General features: G+C 43.8%; 1 protein-coding gene across 1 annotated transcript in view; it reads left to right on the top strand.

Annotated features, from left to right (window-relative positions):
* The first annotated feature begins 2,319 nt into the window (after positions 1-2,319).
* Positions 2,320-27,794, top strand: part of UBLCP1 (ubiquitin like domain containing CTD phosphatase 1) — a 39,485-nt gene continuing 14,010 nt past the window's right edge. The window contains exons 1-7 of the mRNA XM_040439837.1: positions 2,320-2,642; positions 3,722-3,813; positions 7,761-7,846; positions 8,620-8,735; positions 10,628-10,726; positions 14,105-14,142; positions 26,153-26,251. Coding sequence (XP_040295771.1) covers positions 2,462-2,642; positions 3,722-3,813; positions 7,761-7,846; positions 8,620-8,735; positions 10,628-10,726; positions 14,105-14,142; positions 26,153-26,251 — 711 coding nt within the window. The 5' untranslated portion in view covers positions 2,320-2,461. The remainder of the gene's footprint in view (positions 2,643-3,721; positions 3,814-7,760; positions 7,847-8,619; positions 8,736-10,627; positions 10,727-14,104; positions 14,143-26,152; positions 26,252-27,794) is intronic.

The raw sequence follows: 27,794 nt of genomic DNA, 5'->3' as shown, positions 1-27,794 counted from the left end.
AAGAAAAAAAATAATCCTCTGAAAACACATGAATAAAAAGTCCTAGGTGTCACATAAATATATTGCAAAAATGTATTTGGTAGCCTAACAAATAAAAAAGTTAGGGCCGTTAAACCACCACATGAGCTAAATAGCGAAAAAGTGTCTGGTCATTCAGGCCTTTTTAGGCCCAGTCATGAAAGGGTTAATAATCTTTCAGGACAAAGCTGTATAATTAAGGGCATATAAAGAACTTGCTCTTTTGCTGCCTAAATAAAGTATACATGATGCCACCTCCACTTGAAGGTTACAGTGGTCTTTAACAGGCTAAGTGCCTACAGTCTCTCAATGAGGGCGAAGGCTTAGTTATGGCAACAGAATAATTTGGTATTATGTCTCTGGAACCCACTCCTATCTCTGGAAGGGGGCCCCCAACGTGCATTGAGAGCAGCCATGTAACCCTAACTGCTATGACATCCGTGTGCTGTCCACATCCGTATGTCGGTTCCGTAAACGATGGAGCACATACTATTCTCATCTGCAAAATAAGGTCCACAGACCCATTAAAGTCAATAGGTCAACAAAAAAAATGCGTCTAGCACACGGACAGTATTTTGGGGATCTGTGGATTGTGGACTGCACAATACATGTGGTCGTGTGCATGAGGCCTAATACTTGGTAACTGCGAGCTGTGATATAACTAGCTAATGCCTCCTAGTAGATTATGTAGAGTTGATATCCTCTCCATTATTATGTATTACACTATGCTGTAGTAGCACTGTTTCATCGCTCCTTGTTCACGCAACGTTCATATACCTAATATGACTGGAATTGCATTGATAAAACATGACCATAGCCGTGCTTCTCCCAGATATATAGACTCCTCATAGCTGTTAGTAGTATATCGGCACATTAGCACAACAGCGCTTCTCAGCTCACTGCAGACTCTCAAGGATGAGGTCGTTACTGTGTATTGTGCGGTCTTTCTACAATCCTCCAGCGTCCCGCTGTGTTAACTGCGCATGCGTGGCTCATAGACAGCAAGTAGACATATTAGGGTACTTTCACACTTGCGGCAGAGGATTCCGGCAGGCAGTTCCGTCGCCAGAACTGCCTGCCGGATCCGTCAAAACGTATGTAAACTGATGTCATTTGTCAGACGGATCAGGATCCTGATCCGTCTGACAAATGCATTGAAATGCCGGATCCGTCTCTCCGGTGTCATCCGGAAAAACGGATCCGGCATTTATTTGTTTCACATTTTTTGCGGTCTGAGCATGCGCAGACCGCAATGCCGGATCCGTTTTGCCGGAACACTCGGGGCCATATCCGGCATTAATGCATTTCAATGAGAAAAAATGCCGGATCCGGCATGTGTTCCGGAATTTTGGCCGTAGATAAAACCGTAGCATGCTGCGGTTTTATCTCCGTCCTGAAAAGTCAAAAAGACTGAACTAAAGACATCCTGAACGGATTGCTCTCCATTCAGAATGCATTAGGATAAAACTGATCAGTTCTTTTCCGGTATTGAGCCCCTAGGACGGAACTCAGTGCCGGAAAAGAATAACGCTAGTGTGAAAGTACCCTTACAGTAACACATTTTGTTCAGTTCTTTTTGCCAAGCAACAAAAAAAATAAATGAGAATCAGCGTTCGTGTGCATGTAGCCTTAAGGGTACTTTCACACTAGCGTTAAAGTTTTCCAGTATTGAGTTCCGTCCTAGGGGCTCAATACCGGAAAAAAACGCTTCCATTTTATCCTAATGCATTCCGAATGGAGAGCAATCAGTTCAGGATGCATCAGGATGTCTTCAGTTCAGTCCCTCTTACGGTATTCCAAAATTCTGTAACACTTGCCAGAATGCTGGATCCGCCATTAATTTCCATTGAAATGTATTAATGCCAAAAACCCGCCATTTACCTTACAGGTATGGTGGATTTAAAGGAGTTAAATTTTGCACTTTTCACCCGTACCTTTTTTTTTTTTACGTATTAATACAGTATTATAGTAATACAGAGATACCAAATTTATATTAGAGTGTGAGCTCAAATAAATGGGAACAATCTCTGTACAGCGCTATGGAACATGTTTACTTCACTAGTTTAACTTTCATTTCCTAAACTACACTGGGAAAATGAAAGCTGGCCTCTGATTGGGTGTCACTCTCTGCAACAAGGACACTTTTTTGGACTGAACCACGTGTCCTGGTGTGACAGGCCATGTGCCAGAGGGACAGCAGGGACCCGGGATATGAAGTTCTTGCGTGTTGTCAGCAGGCAGTTTCAGGAAGCGTTACCATGACTACCGGGCACTGCAGCCTCTGACGTAGTCAGACGTCACTCAGACGTCATATCCGCTCTGTCTCGTTGTGTTGTTGTGTCTTGAGGTGCCGGTGCCGGCTCTTTCATGAAAGTGACTCTTGTGGGTGTTTAGGAGTCCGGCTCTGATGGTGTAGAGAGTCCGTCACAGGACATCCGTTGACATGTCCGGGATTCCCGGTTCCAAGGCGATGACCCTATCTTTGATCATCAAATGGGGCGGCCAGGAGTTCCCGTTGTCTGCCCTGTCTGAGGAGGACACGGTGATGGATCTCAAGCATTCCCTGAAGAGCCTCACCGGGGTCCTGCCGGAGCGCCAGAAACTGCTGGGTCTCAAATACAAGGGTGAGATGAGGGTGCTGTGCTGGTGGATGAGAAGGTTCAGCACCCACCTAATGTGTCAACCCAGGTGATCTTCAGAATGGGGGTGCTGGGCATGAGGCTGAGAGGGGATCCCAATCTAAAGTCAGTATGACATGTCACCCCCCAAAACCAGAAGGTGCAGGGCCAAACCACTGCCTGGCACCTGCCCAAACCCAATAGGCGCTGGCTACTGGACCTGCCCAAATAATAGTCCCACCCCTGTTCCTAGTGATAATCATGGACCACTGGCACCGCACCCCTCTGGTGCCAGTGGCCAGGGCTGGCTGCCCCCCCCCCCCTTCCTGGTGCCAGTGGCCAGGGCTGGCTGCCCCCCCCCCCCTCTGGTGCCAGTGGTCTGGGCTGGCTGCCTCCCCCTCTGGTGCCAGTGGTTTGGGCTGGCTGCCTCCCCCTCTGGTGCCAGTGGTCTGGGCTGGCTGCCTCCCCCTCTGGTGCCAGTGGTCTGGGCTGGCTGCCTCCCCTTCTGGTGCCAGTGGTCTGGGCTGGCTGCCTCCCCCTCTGGTGCCAGTGGTCTGGGCTGGCTGCCTCCCCCTCTGGTGCCAGTGGTCTGGGCTGGCTGCCTCCCCCTCTGGTGCCAGTGGTTTGGGCTGGCTGCCTCCCCCTCTGGTGCCAGTGGTCTGGGCTGGCTGCCTCCCCCTCTGGTGCCAGTGGTCTGGGCTGGCTGCCTCCCCCTCTGGTGCCAGTGGTCTGGGCTGGCTGCCTCCCCCTCTGGTGCCAGTGGTCTGGGCTGGCTGCCTCCCCCTCTGGTGCCAGTGGTCTGGGCTGGCTGCCTCCCCCTCTGGTGCCACAATTCTGCAAATTCCCAGCGCTTCTTGCCGTATCAGCGCTCTGGTACGCAAGGAACTGTGCAGGAGGTGTAACATGGACTCAGCAGACATGTTATTGCTGACCTGGGGTATCCTAAAGGGTAGGTCAGTAGAAGAGGATGGACAGACTGTATTAGTGGTCTCCTCCTTTAAAAGAAATGTGTTAGACCCCACAACCCCTTTACTGGTGTAGCGGTGATAGGTGGTTGTGATCCTTTGCTTTCATATACTGTGCAGGTAAACCGGTAGACAACAGCATGAAACTGGGGGTCCTGAAGTTGAAGCCAAATACGAAAATTATGATGATGGGAACCCGGGAAGAGAGTCTGGTAAATATATTCCCTGTGGGTTTAAACCATGGGTTCACCTTTGCCTGGTTGATACCAAACTATGTAGGATGCTTAAAGAGGAATTCCAGCAAAATGAAAACAATTTTTTTTTTGACTTTGCTTGAAAATGGTTAAAATAAATAAAGAAATTAGTTTATCTTCACCCCTGCAGATCCTCCGCTGTGCTCTACTTCCTGTTCTCAGCGGGAAATGGCTGCAGTTGTCGCCCAACCATCATGATTGGTTGAATGGCACCCGCAGTCATTTCTGGCTGTGTCGAGACATGAAGCGGGGAGTGAAACGCAGCTGGGACCCTGCGTTATCGGTGCTGCTAAGTGAGTCTAAATGCCCTTATTTTATTTTTTTAACCATTTGCCGGCCATGGCCAATTTTTTTTTATTGCCCGAATATATGATTGTAACATATTGCAGAAGGTTGCAACTTGGATTCTGCGCCTAAATCCTCAACAGATCTGCTAACATTCCGCATGTAACGTATGTGAATGGGGTTTTTGTAAGGGTACTTTCACACTTGCGGGCCGCGGCAGAGGATTCCGGCAGGCAGTTCCGTCCCCAGAACTGCCTGGCGGATCCGTCAAAACGTATGCAAACTGATGGCATTTGTCAGACGCATCAGGATCCTGTTCTGTATGACAAATGCATTGAAATGCCGGATCCGTCTCTCCAGTGTCATCTGAAAAAACGGATCCGGCATTTAATTTTTTTTCACATTTTTGCGTTCTGAGCATGCGCAGACGACAATGCCGGATCTGTTTTGCTCGAACACTCGGGGCCGGATCCAGCATTAATGCATTTCAATGGGAAAAAAATGCGAGTGTTCCGGAATTTTGGACGGAGATAAAACCGCAGCATGCTGCAGAATTATCTCCATCCTAAAAAGGCGAAAATACTGAACTGAAGACATCCTGATGCATCCTGAACAGATTGCTCTCCATTCAGAATGCATGGGGATAAAACTGATCAGTTCTTTTCCGGTATTGAGCCCCTAGGACGGAACTCGTGGCGAAAAAGAATAACGCTAGTGTGAAAGTACCCTAACCCCATTCACATGCTCCTGAAAAAAATCTTTTGTCTTTGCCACAGAAACTAAAAAAAATTAAATAATTTTTTTGTTGACATAATGAATATGCTTAAATTTCCGCGGATTCAAAGCTGAATGAACACCATTTCTTGTGCTCATACACAGTACAGATTTCTGCGGTAAAATACACTTTGGATTTGCCATATTCAAATCTGTGACATGCAAACCCTAAGGCCTCTTTCAAACGGGCGTTGCGGGAAAATGTGCGGGTGCGTTGTGGGAACATGTGCGATTTGTCCGCGCGAGTGCAAAACATTGTAATGCGTTTTGCACTCGCGTGAGAAAAATCGCACATGTTTGGTACCCAAACCCGAACTTCTTCACAGAAGTTCGGGCTTGGGATCGGTGTTCTGTAGATTGCTATTATTTTCCCTTATAACATGGTTATAAGGGAAAATAATAGCATTCTGAATACAGAATGCATAGTAAAATAGGGCTGGAGGGGTTAAAAAGAAAATAAATAAAAAAAATTAAACTCCCCTTAGTCCACTTTATCGCGCAGCCCGGCTTCTCTTCTGTCTCCTTCTTTGCTGATTGCAGGAAAAGGACCTGTGGTGACGTCACTCCAGTCATCACATGATCCATCACCATGGTAAAAGTGACGTCACCACAGGTCCTTTTCCTGCAATCAGCAAAGAAGGAGACAGAAGAGATGCCGGCGGCGCGATCAAGTGGACTAAGGTGAGTTTAATTTTTAATTATTTTTTTTTTAACCCCTCCAGCCCTATTTTACTATGCATTCTGTATTCAGAATGCTATTATTTTCCCTTATAACCATGTTATAAGGGAAAATAATAATGATCGGGTCTCCATCCCGATCGTGTCCTAGCAACCGTGAGTGAAAATCGCACCGCATCCGAAATTGCTTGCGGATGCTTGCGATTTTCACACAACCCCATTCATTTCTATGGGGCCTGCATTACGTGAAAAACGCACAAAGTGGAGCATGCTGCGATTTTCACGCAACGCACAAGTGATGCGTGAAAATCCCCACTCATGTGAACAGCCCCATAGAAATGAATGGGTCATGATTCAGTGCGGGTGCAATGCGTTCAACTCACGCATCGCATCCGCGCGGAATACTCGCCCGTGTGAAAGGGGCCTAATAGTAATACTGCATAGATAACAGAACAAGAGGATGTGGGCATTCTGGATACAAGGAAGATGGTCAACAGTACTCAATGTCAAGCAGCAGCTGTAAAGGCAGAAAAGGTGTATAAAATAAGGATTTCTGCCTCCGCTATAGACAGGCAGGTAAGCAGTGTCATTAGAATGCAGAAAACTGCCCCTCTATGACTGGGGGGAACGTGGGCTGTTACAGTTCCTATCTATACACACTGAGGGCAATTGAGCGTAATCACAGGAAAAGCAACCTGCCCATCGCCTAACTACCCACATGGGGCAAGTGGCATATAATAGGGAATGGCTCATAATGCATAGTTATGTGAAGGACAAGTGCCCATCAGGTTCAACCTTCCTCAGATCAGTTATATGACATTGTTATATTAAAGGGGTTTTCTGAGACTTTAATGCTGATGAACTATCCTCAGAATAGGACATTGGTATCTGATTGGTGGGGGTTCGACACCTGGGACCCGCACAGATCAGCTGTTAAAGAATGCACCGGTGCTCCTTTGAGCACAACCGCCTTCTCCGTGCTTACCAAGCACAGCGCCGTACATTATATAGCGGCTGTACCTGGTAACGCGCTCAGCATCGTTCACTTCAATGGGGCTGAGCTGCGCGTAGGCCATGTGACCCATGATGACGTATAGATAAATTTATTTTTGTACTTTCATTAAACCTTTGAAATGTATAGGACTATCAAGTTTAGATTGATAGGGGTCTGAGCGCTGAGACCCCCACCTATCTCTAGAATGAGCGGAGAGAAGCGCTCGCTTAGCGTCCTCTCACTCTTTGCTGCGCTATGGGAGTGAGACGTGCCCATAGACTTTCTATCGAGTCTGTCTCGCTTCCAGCGAAAAGAGAGAGAGTGCACCAAGCGAGCACTTCTCTCCCCTCATTTTAGAGATAGGTGGGGGTCTTGCCGCTCAGATCCCACACCAATCTACGCTTTTGATATGTCCCTATGACATATCAGAAGTTTACTGAAAGTACAGGGCCAATTTTAAAGGCTATGTACACCTTTGAAGGCATTTTTTTAAGATTGCATTTTACTCATTTATGGCTAAAAATCATATTTTCAATTGCCGTTTATTAAAAATATTGAGCCATTCTGTCACAAAGGGGTAACTACTTTTCTAGCTGTGTGACTGGTACTTTCACTTTGTGCCGGTCATCTAATAAACCTTATCACTAAACTACTGAGAGGTCATAAACACTTAGTATTTAAGCCACATTCTTATCAGTAAGATAAGAACTGATCTATGAGTGTTTATAATGTCAGAGAGCAGAGATAAGGAGTCCGTCAGCTCCCCAAATGACTGAAAAGAAAATAAAATACACAGGCAGCTAGCGGAGCATCTCAGCTCTGTACAGAAAAAAGGGCTTCATATTTTTAACAAAGACCAATTGCAAAAATTATTTTTAGCCCAAAATAAGTACAATGCAATAATTTAAAAAATTGCCTCCAAAGGTGTACATAGCCTTTAATGTCTTCCATCCCCTATGATAATCTAGCTGCCCGCCATTTAACTCTTTCCAGCTCTCCTATATCCGGTTTACAATTTGAAGCCCAGTACTGAAGTCCATATTTGAGATGTGGGATTTAGAGAAGGTATTACAAAGGGATCTGGTGTTCTTCTTTATTGAATTTCTCTGAGATTTGTCCCCTTATATTGGCTTGTTACTGGCTGCTCAGAAATTGATGCCATGGTTTATTGCAGGAAGATGTGCTGGCTCCACCACCGGACAACGACGATGTGGTGAATGACTTTGACATCGAAGACGAGGTGGTGGAAGTGGAAAATCGGTGGGTCTTGGCCTTACTTTTTTACTGTTTGGAAGCCTGATGCTAGTGCGGTATTGTATGCTTGAATCGCAGTACTCTCAGAGATGTGTATTAGGTGTGGTGCAGCCATAAGTGTGTATAATATGCAGATTTTGGGTCTTTTTTCCCCCTTCCTATTGCTAAGTAAATGCACATTTTCCTTCTCCATGTCTGTTGTGATGTGTTCTGTACGCTCAGACTCAATCTCGTATCTCTCTTTGATACTCCCCTTGTGAAACTGCAGCAGCATTCCCCTCCTCCCTCTCTGGGGGTCATTTACTAACAGCACGGGCAGGGCCATCAGCCCCAGCAAATTCACTTTGTCATTTAGGCTATGAAATCTACTCCAGTCAGGGGCTGAAATAGATTTCACTTCAGGCACATGGACGGGCGGAGGATGCGCCTAATTTATCACGAGGCCTGCACCATGCCATAAATTAGTATCCCCTGCACTGCCGGAGGATGCATCTAAAGACTGGCGTAAAACCCTGATCTTGGATAAATAACCCCCATTGTTTTATAACTGATAGATAGTGGATCTGCTGTAATTCTTGCCAGCAAAATCGGCGCCAAATGGAATAAGGGACTAGGGATGTTCAATATATAGCTTTATGTAAAGAGTGGCATGGATATGTTACACCTGTATTACTGGAACATATATGCGAGTACTGTGCCAGTATTTAGTAGTCTAACCGAGCTTAGTGAAGGTGTATGAAATATTTGAGCTGGCCCGGGTAATTTTTCATCATTTTCAGAGAAGAAAATCTTGCAAAGATTTCGCGTCGTGTCAAAGACTACAAGGTAGAGATCCTAAATCCACCGAGAGAAGAGAAAAAGCTGCTGGTCCTAGACGTTGACTACACGTTGTTTGGTTAGTATGTCCTCATCCAATGTTGCTCTCATCTTTAATCCTCAAGCACACAGTTTTGCCTAACATGCTTTCTTAGTACAGAGCTCCATCGATTTTTGTGGGACAACTTGTAGTTTTTATTGGTATCATTTTGGGATATATAACAGCTTTTTATTTCATTTGTTTATGGCGAATAAGCAAAAAGCAGCAATTCTGGCATTTTTTTTACAGCGTTCGAATGGAATCATATACATAATAATAGCATAGTGTGGGAGCTTAGCACACAGAGTTACCAAATATGTGAAGGAAATATTATCTTTGCCATTTTTTCTATGGAAAAGCGATTTTTAAGTGGAAAAAGGTGTATTTTTTTAAACTTGATTTTTTTTTTATTTATTATAAAACTTTTTTATTTTTTAATTCTTTTAACTGGCGTATTTTTTGTCCTATAAGACGCATCGACCCATAAGACGCACCTAGGTTATAGAGGAGGACAATATGAAAAAAAATTTTTTAATTAGAGCCCAGGTCAGAAGACCAATCAGACCCCCAATATTAATCAGACCTCAGCTAACAGCCCCAATCAGACCCCCAATGTTAATAAGACCCCCAACAAGACCTCAGATCAGACCCCAAATCAGACCTCAGCTCAGACCCCAATGTGAATGACCCCCAATCAGACCTCAGATAAGAGCCCCATTGCCTCTCATATTATCCACCATTGCCTCAGATCAGCCTCCAGCAGCCCCATATTGCCTCAGATTACCCCTCCAGCAGCCCCATATTGCCTCAGATTAACCCCTCCAGCAGCCCCATATTGCCTCAGATTACCCCCCCCAGCAGCCCCATATTGCCCCAGATTACCCCCCCAGCAGCCCCATATTGCCTCAGATTACCTCTCCTGCAGCCCCATATTGCCTCATGTTTTATAAAATTAAAGACCCACTTACCTCTCCTGCACCTGGACACTGCCACTCCTCACCGCCTGCAATCCTCTTCCTCCTGCTGTCGGCTGTGCTGTGAGCTGGCGTGCACAGCGTGAGGTCACTGAGCGCCCTCACACTGTGCGCAGCCACTCCACAGCCGAGGACCAGGAAGAGTGAGTTCAGAGCCTTTACCACTTCCTGGTCCTCCGGTACTAATGAGCGCTTCTATAATGGAAGCACTCATTAGTATTCACCCTATAAGACTCAGGGGCATGTTTCCCCCACTTTTGGGGGGAAAAATGCATCTTATGGGGGGAAAAAATATGGTACTTAATAGTCAAACAAGGGGACTATAATAAGTGGTCTTTTGTTCACTTCTAAAATATATTGCGCTATTCCTGTAGTTCAATGTATTTTAATGTCAGTGCTATACTGACATTCACCAGCAGGCTGTGCCAGAGAAGCACAGTCTGCTGGGACACAATAGAGGCAAGCCTGCGGCCTTCAGTAGGCCCTGGTCTGCCTGCACTGACATTGACACCCTGCGATTTAATTCATTGGGTGCTGATGGAAGACAGAGTAAGTCTAGATTGGTGCTTCTGGCGGACTGGGCCGTTTGAGCAGGAGCGCGGCTCGCTTGTAGGAGCCAAGCCCCTGCACTCCGCTGCATGGAGACCCATGCAGCGCTTTAACTGGACCGACGTAAAAAGGCGACCCAATTATTATTATTTTTTTACTCCCTGCCTTACTATAGCTATATGAGGGCTTGATTTTTGTGGTATCAGTTGTACTTTTTAATAGCACTTTTTAATATTGCATAGGTAGTGGGAAGCTGGAAAAAAATCTTCCCACTACATCTTATGCAAAAACTGTATTTCATCACGGGAGCTACTTTGCAAGCTATACAAGGTAACTGCTTCAAGGGCAGTTCCTTCCTATAATGTTGTTTCTGATATTCTTTCTGCATTTTCTTCCTCAATCTTTTAGACCACCGGTCATGTGCAGAAACAGGACTGGAGCTTATGAGGCCGTACCTGCATGAATTTCTTACCTCTGCTTATGAAGATTATGATATTGTAATATGGTGTAAGTACTTGTTATTTTACTGGTAAATTTAAAGCCATTATCTTTGACTTAGATGGCCTATCTTTAGAATAGGCCATGAATATCACATCATTGGGGGCCCGCAAAGAGAAAAGTGGTCAGTCAGCATATCCCAATGCGCAGGTGCACGTCGTCATGACTGAAAACACAAAGCCAAAAAACAATGCGACAGCACTCTGCAAACACAAATAATATCCAATAATGCCACAGTTATAAGAAATATTTTGGCACTAATACTATGCTCATTTTCTAAATATGAGATTCTTGGCAAATACATTTTGTACAAAATCATTTGTGCCTCTCCACCGGCGTCAAAGTGATCTCTCTGGGACAGGAACTGAATACTAAATACTACCCGACACCCAGCACCCCCACGATCAACTAATTATAGAGTCCATGGCTGTCCAGGCACAGCACCATACATTTTTATAGTGGCTAATAATATACTAACATATATAGCTAACATATACAGTATCTAAAGTGCTATAGAGAAAAACTAACATGCCACAGCAGCCAATCATTTTTTCTAAATCTGATTGAAAATTAAATTTCATGATAACCATTAAAGAGGACCTGTCACCACAAAATGTGGGGAAAGAATCAGTAAAACTTGTCATTTATAGAATCAGTGTTATCAGTGATTGATAGCATTTCCTGTGTAAGTGTGTATATATAGCCGTCAGTCACTGATAATTGTACACAAGGGAGGTATTATCAGTGATTGATAGCATTCTCTGTGTATGTGTGTATACAGAGATAGCTGTCAGTCACTGATAGTTGTACACAGAGGAGGTATTATCAGTGATTGATAGCATTCTCTGTGTATGTGTGTATACATAGATAGCTGTCAGTCACTGATAATTGTACACAAGGGAGGTATTATCAGTGATTGATAGCATTCTCTGTGTAAGTATGTATACATAGATAGCTGTCATCACTGATAGTTGTACACGGGGGAGGTGTTATCAGTGATTGATAGCATTCTCTGTGTAAGTGTGTATACAAAGGCTGACAGCTGTCTATTAATACACACACACACACAGAATGCTATCAATCACTGATAACACCTCCCATGTACAACTATCAGTGACTGACGGCTATCTATGTATACACACTTACACAGAGAATGCTATCAATCACTGATAACACCTCCCATGTACAACTATCAGTGACTGACAGCTATCTATGTATACACACTTACACAGAGCATGCTTTCAATCACTGATAACACCTCCCATGTACAACTATCCGTCACTGACAGCTAGCTATGTATATACACTTACACAGAGAATGCTATCTATCACTGATAACACCTCCCCTGTGTACAACTATCAGTGACTGACAGCAATCTATGTATCCACACTTACACACAGAATCCTATCAATCACTGATAACACCTCCCTGTGTACAGCTATCAGTGACTGACAGCTATCTCTGTATACACACTTACAGAGCGAATGCTATCAATCACTGATAACACCTCCCCCGTGTACAACTATCAGTGACTGACAGCTATCTATGTATCCACACTTACACACAGAATCCTATCAATCACTGATAACACCTCCCTGTGTACAGCTATCAGTGACTGACAGCTATCTATGTATACACACTTACACAGAGAATGCTTTCAATCACTGATAACACCTCCCATGTACAACTATCCGTCACTGACAGCTAGCTATGTATATACACTTACACAGAGAATGCTAGCAATCACTGATAACACCTTCCCTGTGTACAACTATCACTGACTGACAGCTATCTATGTATCCACACTTACACACAGAATCCTATCAATCACTGATAACACCTCCCTGTGTACAGCTATCAGTGACTGACAGCTATCTCTGTATACACACTAAGGGTCCATTCACACGTCCGCAAGTGTTTTTCGGTCCACAAATTGCGGATCCATAAAACACGGACATCGGCCATGTGCTAGAAATGCTTATTCTTGTCCATGGCTGCGGACAAGAATAGGAAATGCTCTTTCTTTTTTGTGGGGCTGCTGAACGGAACTACGGATGCGGACAGCACGTGGTGTGCTGTCCGCATCTTTTCTGGCCCCATTGAAATGCAAAAATTGCGGAACGGATGTGGAACGGACCCTTAAACAGAGAATTATTTCAATCAATGGCACCTCACCCTCAAACAGTGAAGTACACTGAATCTTTTCCCACACAATTGTATATCAATCTGCTCAGCTCCTCCTGCTCTATACCATGCTGCCTGCAGATTACAAAGCATTTTGTGATGACCAGTCCTCTTTAATTCAGCATGAGTGACACTAGTTACTATAGCCCAAATATTGTCTTAAAATCTGGGAGTTCCTGGTGATTCAGGATTTGTGGATTGTCCCACGTAGAAAACCCTTTGTCTGACTATATCCTTAATTTTAATGCTACAAGGATACGTCTAGGGGAAAGAAGGTTTCTACACCAACATAGAAGAGGATTCTTTACTGTAAGAGAAGTGAGGCTATGTATGGGATTGTAATGGTAAACTCACTAAAACTAAACTCACTTAAATTTCATATGGCTTTTATTTAAGCCTTACGTACCATATCTCTGTATAAAATAAGAACTGATGATTAATTGGTTGTCATCGGTCCAGCAGCGGAATCCCCTAGTAATCGACTGTTATCACTGGTGGGATAAAAGTTAATGGCACCTGCATATTTCTCCTGCAGCAACTGCACATTTGTATTGCAATGAACATTGCAGGTGAAATGTGCTATTTCTTGGGTCCTTTCACATTGAATGTCCTCAAATAAGTCCTTCATAACGAGCCTTTATATTTTGAGTTGGCCGATGAGAAGCAGGTGCTATAAGCCAGTGTTTCCCAACCAGTGTGCCTCCAGCTTTTGCAAAACTACAACTCCCAGCATGCCCGGACAGCCTTTGACTGTGCGGGCATGCTGGGAGTTGTAGTTTTGCAACAGCTGGAGGCACACTGGTTGGGAAACACTGCTATAAGCTATGTCTGTTTTAGAAAATACCGTAACTGTATTACATATGAAATAATCTTTCTGGAGAATATTTTTTATTACTGTGCGTTTTGATGTTCCTCTGCTATTCCTGCTAGACATTCGTGAATGAATTGACAACTGGGTGTTACCAGTTACGTATATGACTACACAGCCTGACACTGTCCAGTCAGTGAGTGTGTTGCAGTACATTCATATGACAAGGGGATGGTAACCCCCAGTTGTCATACATTTCTAGGAGGACTTATAGAGACAACACACTTTAGACTGATGATGATCCAATGCTGTTATTTTATGGGAATACAAGTATTGAGCTGACAGGTTATCTTTATCTAGGAACTAATTACCTTTTTTTTTCTTTCGATTGATAGCGGCAACAAGCATGAAATGGATAGAAGCCAAAATGAAGGTAAGCAGCAGAGTTTTATATCATATTTTATAGGTGTAATACAAGGTAGCTGCACAGGGGCCCAGTGGGTAAAATGACCCCTGAAAAGCAGCCAGCAATTTCCTGTTGTCTATTAGATTGTATGTATGGGACTGAGGTACTGTTACTGGTGCCCACCTCTAGTGTAATGTATGAAGACCATCCTTATGAATTAAATGTGTAGATGGGACAGCATACCAGGCTCTCTGATTGACATTCCATCCCTGATGATAGAAGCATTGGCTACCTTACAGGAGTTTTTCCAGTAAAAATTATTTTTTAATAATTCCTGCAACATGGCCCCTGAAACAGAAGATTCCTACTTACCTGCTCCACTCCGATCCGTGGTCTGCACGGCCTCTGCTCTCTTCATCTTCGGGTACCAGCACTGTTTACATCCGGGTGGCTATGGGCATGGTCACAAGCACCGTGTCAGCCAAAGAGTGGCTTCAGAGGTGATGTGACCACAAGCAGTTATAGGAGCTTTGAAATATCTGTCATTTTCCCTTCCCCCACGACAGCACCACAGAGAGAGGATCCGCCCCCAGGGACAGGAAACCTGCAGAATAAAAAGGTGGAGCCTCTCTCCTACCTCAGTGGTTTCCTGTCCCTGGAGCGGGAGACCTGCAGTTTTCTTTCAGGTACCGCTGGCCTGGAAGTCCCAGAGGGCTATGTGGTAAATTCCTTCTGGGTCCTATCGCCCATACGTTGGGCTGGCAGGACCCTAGGAGCCGGTGGGGGTCCGGGGCCTCCGTCCGGTTCTTGCAGCAGGTGCTTGTGCCCCTCCGCGGAAGTAAGGCCACGCAACGTCAGGAGAGTAAGGAAGCAGCTCCAGGTGACTTCTCAAAGTGCGGTTTAGACGTGGAGGAGGCGCAAACAGCGGTGGACGTTACTTCCGGTAAAACGTGCGTTCCATGTGACGTACTTACGATTTAGCCAGAATTCACATTCTAATTACGCAAAACTTCCGTGGGGGAAGGGCAGTGATAGGGCGCAAATACCGGCAGTGGCCGGCATGGTCCTGGACTGGAAAAAATTACCTGGTGATTGAAGCTGGTATCCTGCCTTCCCTCTGGATCAAACAATTGTCCTCAAAAAGGGACAGTGTTTAGATCCTGTTCCCTCCATGATTATAAGAAGTATGATGATTACTTTTCTTATATTGAAAGATTATCCTAGTGTAATACTATGGAGGAAGAAAAGAGACCCGGCAGAAGGAGATATCCCTGCGCCGGTACCTTTTCAAGTCTGAAATAGGAGTGGGTAAGTGCCCAACTTTGATACCGAGTTGATATTTTGATTATTTCTTTATTTTAGACAAGGCCTAAGAAAGTTTTGGCATGTGCATTATGTGGATGTCCCTTATCCTCCTAATATACTAAGAAGCTTTGCCAAAAATGTATTGACAAAACGGTGGCGGAGGAATCTCCTAGCTTTTTGAAAATTATTAAGTCACTTATTAGATCTGAGGTAAAATCTTCCTTAAAAACCTGTAAACGTCAGAAAAAATCTGCAGAAGGCTGATCGTCAGAAGTGGATTCTGCAGCCGATAGTGAACAAGAGCAGGAGACAGGCGAATCTCCGTATTCCTCATCCTCTGGAGATGATGTGGAGGGAAAAAGTTTATTTCCTGACTGTTGAAGACACAGATAAATTATTAAAGGCTATTCGTTCTACACTACAATTAGAAGATGTTAAAGATGATAAGTCTATGGTCGATTCCGTATTTGAAGGATTATGGCCCTCATTAATAAAGAATGGAAGAAACCAGATAGGAAAGCTTTTACTCCCAGAAGTTTGAAAAGGAAGTACCCCTTTGATGAAGAGCCTTCTTCTTCATGGGATAAAGCACCCAAGATTGACGTAGCCATCTCCAAAATATCAAGGAATTCTTCCCTTACTTTCGAAGATATGGGGTTTCTTAAAGACCCATTAGATAAGAAAGTGGATTCCTGTCTTAAAAGTACATGGTAAGCGGCGGCTTCCGCATTTAGACCTAGCATTGCTACAACTGTTACGGCCAGGTCAATGATTATTTGGTTAGAACGGTTAGAATGTCAGATTAAGGATAGATGCCCTAGAGAACAGATTTTAGCCTCTCTCCCTACCTTACAAAAAGCGGAAGATTTTATGGCTGACACTTCGATAGATTCAGTAAAACTGTTAGAACAGGCTTCCTCCCTTTCCAATTCGGCTCGGAATGCTCTCTGGTTTAAAACAAGGATTATGTAGTATCCCTTGTCAGGGGGAGTTTTTGTTTGGGCCTGAACTAGACTCCCTTTTGGAAAAAGCTGCAGATAGAAAAAGGAAATTTCCCGGTATGGCAACAGTGTTTACCTCCAACTCCTTTTCCAGATCCAGACGCCAATTTCGTTCCTCATCTGGATTTCGAGGAAGAGGTCGTGTTAAACTAAATTCTAGGTCCAAGGGGTTTGGGAGCAGAGGATTCTTGTTTGGAAATTCTTCCTCTCAGCCTAAAAAAAACGCCCCAGCAATGATGCCAGAAGCGCTGTGGGGGGAAGGTTAAAGTTCTTCCTTTCCGCATGGGAAAAGATAGCAGGGGAATGGGTCCAAAGGCTCATAGGATAAGGCTTACCGCTAGATTTTCATACAAAACCCCCTCAAGGATTTATAGTCACAAGAGCTCAGGGATCGTCTTCAGGTTTGTCGACAATGGAGACAGAGGTTTTAGATCTATTAGCAAAACAGGTGCTAACCCCAGTTCCAGAGGGGGAACAAGAGAAGGGGTACTACTCTCCTCTTTTTCTAGTAAAAAAACAGGACAACTCCTTTCGCACGATTATAAACTTAAAGCAGTTAAATAGACACCTTCAAAAGTTCAAAATGGAGACCGTGAAATCTACGATCCATTTACTATTTCCAAATTGTTTTATGGCAGTCCTAGACATGAAGGATGCGTATTATCACATCCCCATACACCCCTTGCATCAACAGTTCCTCAGGGTTGAAGTAATCATCAGGGGATGTATTCATCAACTCCAATTTCAGGCACTTCCGTTCGGCCTTTCTATGGCTCCCAGAATATTCACAAAGGTGATTGCAGAAGTAGCCTCATTCATAAGAAAAGAAACTATTCTATTCCTGCCTTATCTAGACTATTTTCTGATTATAGCATGCTCTCAGGAAAACTGTGCGACGGCAGTGCAGAAGGTGACGGAAATTTTAAAAGAATTAGATTGGATAATAAATTTAAAGAAATCCAGAATTGTACCGAAGACTCGTCAGTTGTTCTTGGGTCTGCTCCTGGATTCAGTGGTCCAGAGAGTTTTCCTGACAAAGGAAAAGATCTCTCGTGTACAAACGAAAATAAAAATGCTAAAATCGTCGCAGAACCTAACTATTCGGAAAGCAATGTCAGTATTGGGAACGCTAACCTCCTGTATTCTTGTGGTAGCATTGGCTCAGTTCCATGCTCGGGGGTCTACAGAGATCATTTTTACACTAAAAAAAAAGCGGGATAATGATTGAACCGTAAAAAAAGAGCGGGAACTCATTCGAGTCAAGGATAGTGATCTTAAAAAGGACACTAAAAGATCTGACCTGGTGGGAAGAAGAGTCTAATCTGAATCAGGGAGTTACTTGGAATCATGCCAATCCAGTAGTGTTAACAACGGATGCCAGCCCCTTTGGGTTGAGGGCTTATTTTTGGAACCAAGTCATTCAGGGGAGCTGGTCTCCGATGCAGAGAACGTTTTCCTTGAACAGAAAGGAGTTGCTAGCTGTAAGACTAGCTTTGGAGGCAGCAATACCTTTTATTCATTTAAAACACGTAAGAATAATGTCGGACAATCAGTCAGCGGTTGCTTACATAAATCATCAGGGGGGAACAAGGTCAACTTCCCTCATAAAAGAAACAACTCTTTTGTTTCAAAGCCTGGAAGGGAAGGTCAGTCACATTTCTGTTCTCCATATAAGAGGCAAGGAGAACTTCCAGACGGATTTCCTGAGTCGACATCAGTTGAGACAGGGAGAGTGGTCTCTAAATCCGATAGTCTTTTCAGAGATAGCCAAGATGTGGGGATCTTTTTGCCACCAGGGCAAACAAAAAAGTGGAAAAATGTTGTTCTCTCAATCCGAGGGAGTTCCCGTATGGGGTAGATGCTCTCCTTCTAAAGTGGAATTTCCCCTTAGGTTATGCATTCCCTCCTTTCCAGCTGATTCCTCTAGTTCTATAAAAGATCAGAGACGAGGGTGCAAATATGATTGTAATAGCTCCCTTTAGGCCAAAGAGGGCATGGTTTTCCCTTCTAAGATCCATGTCGATTACCAACCCCATGATCCTTCCAGTGATCCCAGACCTTCTCACGCAGGGTCCAGTATGTCATCCGAATGTCGGGGGTCTACACCTTACGGCCTGGAATTTAAAAGGGCGCTATTAATAAAACAAGGGTTTTCAGAAGCCCTAGGTATCTATCCACCTTGTTAAAAAGTAGGAAAGCTGTGACTGTGTCGATCTATGCCACAATTTGGAAAAAAATCTTAGATTTTTAGGGGATCAGATCAGATTCACTACCATCGGAGACATCGGTCTTTTAGGTCCTGGAATTTCTTCGGAAAGGGTTGTCTATGGGGCTAGCAAAGAGCACTCTTAAGGTTCAAGGTTCGGCACTTTCTGCCCTCTTTTACAGAAACTTTGCTACTGACCCATGGGTAGTAAGGTTCTTTAATGCAGTAGACAGAATGCTTCTGGTTAAAGCACCCAGTATGGCCCCATCGGACTTAAATCTAGTGCTAAATGCCCCTTTGAACCCTTGTCATCTTGCTTTTTAAAACTCCTTACATTCAAGTTATTTCTATTGGTGGCTTTAACCTCTGCAAGAAGAATCAATGAGATCCAGGCTATCTCTATCAACCCCCCTTTTATGTAATTTTTTTCTGATAGGGTAGTTCTTAAACCAGATCCTTCCTTTTTACCATAGGTTCCATCAAAATATAATAGACTCCAGGAGATAGTGCTTCCAACATTTTTTGATGATCCCAAAAACGAGAAAAAGAGGGAGTTCCACTGCCTAGATGTTAGAAGATGTCTTTTACGTTACCTATTTGTCCTTTTTTCAGGTGTAAATAAGGGCAAGGTAGCTTCAAAGAGTTCTCTAGCCAGATGGATTAAGACCGTTATTTCCCTGGCTTACACTTCGTCTGGAAATTCTCCTCCTTTCTCTCTTAAAGCACATTCTACTCGGGCAAACTCCACCTCTTGGGCAGAAAGATCTAATGTCTCTATTGAGCAAATCTGTTGGAGTCACTCTCACGCTCTATAAACCAGGTGGAAGAGAGGCTCCACCTTTTTATTCTGCAGGTTTCCTGTCCCTGGGGGCGGATCCTCTCTCTGTGGTTCTGTCGTGAGGTCTGGAAAATCTGATTACCGGTAAGTGTAATCATCATTTTTCATTCTACTGCAGTCTTTGACATGGCTTGGGGGCTTTTTTTTTCCCCTTGGTTCATTAGCTGCCCAATTTTTATTTTCTGGTCATTCATCAGTCAGTGTGGTTTACTATAAGTACAGTGACTGAGTCACACCACACAAAAACAAAAGTTTTAGATTTTAGAAAAACGGACTTTTCTAAAATTAGATTAGTGGTATACGAGTCCCTATCAGATTGGAACAGTTTTAATGGAGTCCGGGAGAAATGGGACTACTTAAAAGTGGCACTATTGAAGGCAACAGAAAATTGCATTAGGCTTGTCAGTAAAAGCAAAAAAAGGAAGAGACCACTGTGGTACAAGTTATAAGAGCTTCTAAAGCACAGGCAGAAGAGAAATTAGCTCAGTCAGTGAAAAAAGGCGATAAGACATTCTTCAGATACATAAATGAAAAAAGGAAACTAAAACAAGGAATTACCAAATTAAAAACAAAAGAAGGAAGGTATATGGAAGAAGATAAAGAACTAGCTGACTGCCTCAATGAATACTTCTGTTCAGTTTTTACAAAGGAAAATGAAGGAAAAGGACCTCAGTTAGGAAAGAAGACTAATGAATCTTTTGATGCATGTTTCTTTACAGATGAAGAGGTTCTAAGTCAGCTGTCTAAAATTAATACAAATAAGTCACAGGGGCCTGATGGGATACACCCAAAGCTATTAAAGGAGCTCAGTGGCGAACTAGCAAAACCATTAACAGATTTATTTAACCAATCACTGGCAACAGGAGTCGTCCCAGAAGATTGGAAATTAGCAAATGTTGTGCCCATTCACAAGAAAGGTAGTAGGGAGGAATCGGGCAACTATAGGCCAGTAAGCCTGACATCAATAGTGGGGAAATTAATGGAAACCATACTTAAGGAGAGGTTTGTGGAACATCTAAAATCCCATGGATTGAAAGATGAAAAACAGCATGGGTTTACTTCAGGGAGATCATGTCAAACTAATCTTATTGATTTTTTTGATTGGGTGACTACAATAATAGATGGCGGAGGTGCAGTAGACATCGCTTATCTAGACTTTAGTAAGGCTTTTGATACTGTCCCACATAGAAGGCTTATCAATAAATTGCAGTCTTTGTGCGTCGACTCCCATATTGTTGAATGGATTAGGCAGTGGCTGAGGGACAGACAACAGAGGGTTGTAGTCAATGGAGTATATTCAGACCATGGTCTTGTTACCAGTGGGGTACCTCAGGGATCTGTTCTGGGACCCATATTGTTTAATATCTTTATCAGCGAAATTGCAGAAGGTCTCGATGGTAAGGTGTGTCTTTTTGCTGATGACACAAAGATTTGTAACAGGGTTGATGTTCCTGGAGGGATACACCAAATGGAAAAGGATTTAGGAAAACTAGAGGAATGGTCAAAAATCTGGCAACTAAATTTTAATGTTAAAAGTGCAAGATAATGCACCTGGGGCGTAAAAACCCAAGAGCAGAATACAGGGTGGGCCATTTATATGGATACACCTTAATAAAATGGGAATGGTTGGTGATATTAACTTCCTGTTTGTGGCACATTAGTATATGTGAGGGGGGAAACTTTTCAAGATGGGTGGTGACCATGGCAGCCATTTTGAAGTCGGCCATTTTGAATCCAACTTTTGTTTTTTCAATAGGAAGAGGGTCATGTGACACATCAAACTTATTGGGAATTTCACAAGAAAAACAATGGTGTGCTTGGTTTTATCGTAACTTTATTCTTTCATGAGTTATTTACAAGTTTCTGACCACTTATAAAATGTGTTCAATGTGCTGCACATTGTGTTGGATTGTCAATGCAACCCTCTTCTCCCACTCTTCACACACTGATAGCAACACCGCAGGAGAAATGCTAGCACAGGCTTCCAGTATCCGTAGTTTCAGGTGCTGCACATCTCATATCTTCACAGCATAGACGATTGCCTTCAGATGATACGAGATGTGATGCACCTGAAACTACGGATACTGGAAGCCTGTGCTAGCATTTCTCCTGCGGTGTTGCTATTAGTGTGTGAAGAGTGGGAGAAGAGGGTTGCATTGACAATCCAACACAATGGGCAGCACATTGAACACATTTTATAAGTGGTCAGAAACTTGTAAATAACTCATGAAAGAATAAAGTTACGATAAAACCAAGCACACCATTGTTTTTCTTGTGAAATTCCCAATAAGTTTGATGTGTCACATGACCCTCTTCCTATTGAAAAAACAAAAGTTGGATTCAAAATGGCCACCATGATCACCACCCATCTTGAAAAGTTTCCCCCCTCACATATACTAATGTGCCACAAACAGGAAGTTAATATCACCAACCATTCCCATTTTATTAAAGTGTATCCATATAAATGGCCCACCCTGTATAAAATCAATGATACAGTCCTAACCTCAGTATCTGAGGAAAGGGATTTAGGGGTTATTATTTCAGAAGACTTAAAGGTAGGCAGATAATGTCATAGAGCAGCAGGAAATGCTAGCAGAATGCTTGGGTGTATAGGCAGAGGCATTACCAGTAGAAAGCGGGAGGTGCTTATGCCGCTGTACAGAGCACTAGTGAGACCGGATTTGGAGTATTGTGCGCAGTACTGGAGACCATATCTCCAGAAGGATATTGATACTTTTTGAGAGAGTTCAGAGAAGAGCTACTAAACTAGTACATGGATTGCAGGATAAAACTTACCAGGAAAGATTAAAGGACCTTAAAGGGGTATTATCAACACGCCGTTTCATACTTACCTGCTCCCGGCGCGCTGTCCACTTCCTGGTTTCGGCACTCGGCAGGGGGCGGGCTCCATCTTGATTGAAGTCTTCTCCCGGCCGGGCCACGCCCTGGACTGAACACACACGCCGAGGCCGCGCATGCGCCCTGGTGACTTCTTCCTGGCAATTATACTATACTGGCCAGGAAGAAATTACCATAGCGCATGTGCGGCCTCGGCGTGCGCTTTCGGGACTGCGCGCGGCCGGCCGGGAGAAGAGAAGAAGTCGTCTGAGAAGAGCGGTGGCCGTAACCAGGGGAGACGGAAGACAACAGTCAGGTAAATATATTTATTTTCTTCTAAGGGGTGGGAATTAGTTAATTAAATATATTTAGAAAAATGATCACTGTTAAATCATTAACAGATTTAACAGTGATCTTTAAGATGAGAATACCCCTTTAACATGTATAGCTTGGAAGAAAGACGAGACAGAGGGGATATGATAGAAACTTTTAAATACATAAAGGGAATCAACAAGGTAAAAGAGGAGAGAATATTTAAAAGAAGAAAAACTGCTACAAGAGACATAGTTTAAAATTAGAGGGGCAAAGGTTTAAAAGTAATATCAGGAAGTATAAATAATAGAAGTGGGGCACACTCTAAAAGTATAGGGATCTTTATTAACATAGAACACTATTAATCACAATACAATAAGGTATCAGCATATATAGAATTGAATAAAAGAGCAGCAGGTAAATACTAATACCAACACTAAGATAGTGGATCTAAAAGGCAACAATAAATACAGAGTAAAAAATATATTAAATCGGACAATATAATATAAATATGGATCCCAATAAATATGTTGTTGAGTTCAAATGTTCAGTAATGAATTAAAATATTCAGTAATGGTCATACAAATTGCAATGATGATCATACAAAAAATTCACTGATCGTACTTGGTATATTATTCCATAGGTTTTTGCGGTAATACAAGTAATCCTCTCCTGCAAACAGTCCTTAATCACAACTGTTAACGATAGTCAATATCCTAAGCGTATGCAGCCTGAAGATTTTGTTGAACAGTAATCTGGCTGTTCATACGCACAGCGGCGTCCCGCTGTATTTGCTATGAGAAGCGATCGCTTGGAAGAGATGTGCAAGATCTTACCCGAGGGTTTTGATGTACTGGATCCCCCCATTAAGAAGAGAGACACTGCAAGACCGAGGAAGTCTGGAAGATTGCCGTCCAAACCAGCGAATTGCCGAAGTGATTTAACGCTACTATACGACAGGTTCACACCACGTGTAGCAAACAAACCTCACTGGCGCCAAAATTCGAATCTGGACATCTGCTCTTGAGACCGGAGTCAGGACAGACACGCCGAGTCGAGAGCCCATTATCCAGTACATCAAAACCCTAGGGTAAGATCTTGCACATCTCTTCCAAGCGATCGCTTCTCATAGCAAATACAGCGGGACGCCGCTGTGCGAATGAACAGCCAGATTACTGTTCAACAAAATCTTCAGGCTGCATACGCTTAGGATATTGACTATCGTTAACAGTTGTGATTAAGGACTGTTTGCAGGAGAGGATTACTTGTATTACCGCAAAAACCTATGGAATAATATACCAAGTACGATCAGTGAATTTTTTGTATGATCATCATTGCAATTTGTATGACCATTACTGAATATTTTAATTCATTACTGAACATTTGAACTCAACCACACATTTTTTTGGGATCCATATTTATATTATATTGTCCGATTTAATATATTTTTTACTCTGTATTTATTGTTGCCTTTTAGATCCACTATCTTAGTGTTGGTATTAGTATTTACCTGCTGCTCTTTTATTCAATTCTATATATGCTGATACCTTATTGTATTGTGATTAATAGTGTTATATGTTAATAAAGATCCCTATACTTTTAGAGTGTGCCCCACTTCTATTATTTATACTATTTATTCCTTTCAGACTGGGTGTTGTCTGTTAGTGGGTGCACCTCTGTTTGGATCTCCACCTTATTTTAGTGCGACATATTCATTTATAATATCAGGAAGTATTACTTTACTGAGAGAGTAGTGGATGCATGGAATAGCCTTCCTGCAGAAGTGGTAGCTGCAAATACAGTGAAGGAGTTTAAGCATGCATGGGATAGGCATAAGGCCATCCTTCATATAAGATAGGGCCGGGGGCTATTCATAGTACTCAGTATATTGGGCAGACTAGATGGGCCAAATGGTTCTTATCTGCCGACACATTCTATGTTTCTATATGTTTCTATATCTTTGGTTTCCTCTTTGTCACTTGTCTGTAGATTTTAGACGCTGAATTATTTGTGTATTATTCTATTATTTTCCTTTTGATCTGGTAGAAGATTGCTGTTATTTTCAGGGGTTGACATGTCCTGCTCACCTTTTGGCTGCATTACCATCTCTGCAGTTTACAAATGGTCGAGACTCTAGTCTGAGGTTGAAGGAGTAGGATATCGCTAGGGTATGCCATCACTTTGGGGGTCCATCCTAGGGCTGAAACGATTACTCGATTGAATCGAGTAATTCGACACAAAAAAATCATCTATGCAAATTTTTTGCATCGAGGATTCGTTTGTGTCATGTGACCACGGAGTGGGAGTGAAGCGCTTTCTATTACTTACCACTCCGTGGTCACCCGCCGGCCCGTACCGCACTGCACTAGATCCTCACTCATCGTCAGGTCATAGTGCACATAAGCGCGCACTATGACCCGACGCTGTGTGACGTCAGGATCCAGTGCAGCGCGCGGAGAAGAAGAGGAAGGAGCTGTGGAGCGGCGCCCCTACAGGAAAGGTAAGTATTTTATTTCACTGGCGCTGGGGACATGGCACTGAAGGAGGACACGTGGCAATGGATGGCATGGAGGGGCAGATGGCACTGGGGGATATGGAGGGGCTGATCTGATGGCACTGGGGGACATGGAGGGGCTGATCTGATGGCACTGGGGGACATGGAGGGGCTGATCTGATGGCACTGGGGGACATGGAGGGGCTGATCTGATGACACTGGGGGACATGGAGGGGCTGATCTGATGGCACTGGGGGACATGGAGGGGCAGATGGGAGTGGGGGACATGGAGGGCCTGATCTGATGGCACTGGGGGAGTGGGGGACATTGCAATGGATGGCATGGAGGGGCTGATGGCACTGGGGGAACGGAGCTGATGGCACTGGAGTGGGGGGGAGCTGATGGCACTGGGGGGGATAGTGGAGTTGATGGCACTGCGGGAACTGATGCACTTGGGCTGATCACAAAGGGTGTTGGGAAATGATGGCAGGGCGTCTGAGTTTTTATAAAGGAAAAAAGTCTATTAATTCATTTTTTCTTATTAGATTACTCGATTAATCGTAAAAAATAATCGATAGAATACTCGATTACTAAAATAATTGTTTACTGCAGCCCTAGTCTATCCTAAGGAACCCTCACTGATCATGAGAATGAAGACACCGCAGCAGTTTTTCACCTGCACAGCATCTCCCCGGCCACCTAGGAACTGTAGCGGGCCGTTTTCACTTGACTGGGACAGCTTCAGTTCCTTACACAATGGCTGAATGGGCACTGCTGTACAGAGCAAGACTGTGAAGGGCCTGCAGCACTGGATCATTGCTGTGCCTCCTCCATTCTCAGTATCGGTGGGTTCCTGGAGGCTGGACCCCCACCGATCATAAAGTGGTGGCATATCCTAGCAACTTTCATCACTTTACAAGGTGGGAATAACATTTTCCACTTTATTTGGCAAAGAATAGGAAAGTTTTGATGCATTTTGTGCATATAAAATACATCTTGAAGCAAGTGTCAACCTGAATTGTTCTTTCTTTTTCTTTATCTAGGAGTTGGGTGTCAGCACAAATGCCAATTACAAGATCACTTTCATATTGGACAGTGCAGCCATGATCACAGTGCACACACCCAGAAGAGGCCTCATTGATGTAAGCATATGGCATGCATCGGGGAACACCTCATAGAAACAATAATTAAACACATTCCAACTTCGTTTCACTCCAACATCAATGTCTCTGAACATGAAGCGTGTGAGCTCACGCCATACACTCCTCGCACACCTCGGGCGTACAGTGACACCCAGGTGCACAAAGAGGTTAAAGCAATCCTTTCAGCTAAGTACTCCCAACAACAGCAGTCCCAAAATGTATCACTGCTAGTTAAATAGATAAGGGTATGTACACGGTGGATTTTTCGATAAATTGGTGGCTGAAACCAGAGTTTGGCCCTAGGTTAATGACATTAATTCGATTAATTTACCATTTCAATGAAGCACAATCCTGGTTTTTACCAGAATTGTGAATTTGACATTAGCCCCTCCCCCACGGTAGCCAGAGAGGACTTTTAAAATGCCTTGCCAACCCTATCAAGAGCAGCAAGTCTAGCAGGCTCTTCACACCTGCCTTGACACCCATTGCCGCCGACCCACCCGCCATGTCCTGATGGGAAGACCAGCAGATGAGAGACCTGGACGAAAACCTGAATCTGTCCCAACATGAAATCACTATATGAGTAGTTCTTCAATTTAGTCTTTGAAGTGACTTCAGAGGTAGAGAGCTTGGTCAAAAGACCTTGAGGTTCATTTTAAAAAGTAGTGCAAAGGAGATCTGTACTTGCCTATAGTTCCTTTGGAAAATGTGCGCTGGTTTCTTTTTTGTGGAAGACAACTTCTACCCTTTCTCCCCGTTTGCATACGGCCACCCCCTGACGTTCTATGCAAGTAACTTGGATAAGAATTCCTTAAACTTACACCTGTAACATTACACTGTATACATTCCCATGATCAGTTGGTAGTAGCATCTTCAAATGATACGAGAGTCACATGATTCTCCTCTTTTTCTCAATGGGTTTTTTGTCCAGATCATAATTTAGCTGATCGGTACAGGGGTGTGGAAGTCGTATCGCTTGACGCCCGGGACATGCAGTTCCGGGTTCCGAGCAGGTAGTTTGTTCAGTAGCTTAGCCCTGCTGCGGGCAAGTAACAGGGCTGAGATGGCTTTGTTTACCGGAGCAGTGGACGCAGTGGATCGGCGACGAGCTGGGCGTGGAGAGGCATTCCTATTGTGATGGGGACGCTTGAAGTTAAAATATACCATCGGATTGGAGAAAACTCTGATCCGATGGTATATTCTAAACCCGAGGTGTTGGTGATGGGGATGCATCTCTGACAGGGCACTGCCATCCACGGCACCTGAGGGGTTAATTGCACGGACGGCAGCTCCCTGTCAGAGGTCGGGTGCTGGGAATGTTTACAATGTTTGCATTGGTGGGCCCTCACCCCTCTCCCCGGTATTAAAATCATTGGTGGGCAGTGCGCCCTCCCCAGTATTAAAATCATTGGTGGGCAGTGCGCCCTCCCCCCCTCCCCTTCACGGTGTTAAAATCATTGGTGGGCAGTGCACCCTTCCCAGTATTAAAATCATTGGTGGGCAGTGCGCCCTCCCCAGTATTAAAATCATTGGTGGGCAGTGC

Source organism: Bufo bufo, chromosome 1 (assembly GCF_905171765.1).
Source record: "Bufo bufo chromosome 1, aBufBuf1.1, whole genome shotgun sequence".
NCBI lineage: Eukaryota > Metazoa > Chordata > Amphibia > Anura > Bufonidae > Bufo > Bufo bufo.
The sequence above is the reverse complement of the archived record's forward strand: the minus strand, read 5'-3'. Positions and strand labels throughout refer to the sequence as shown.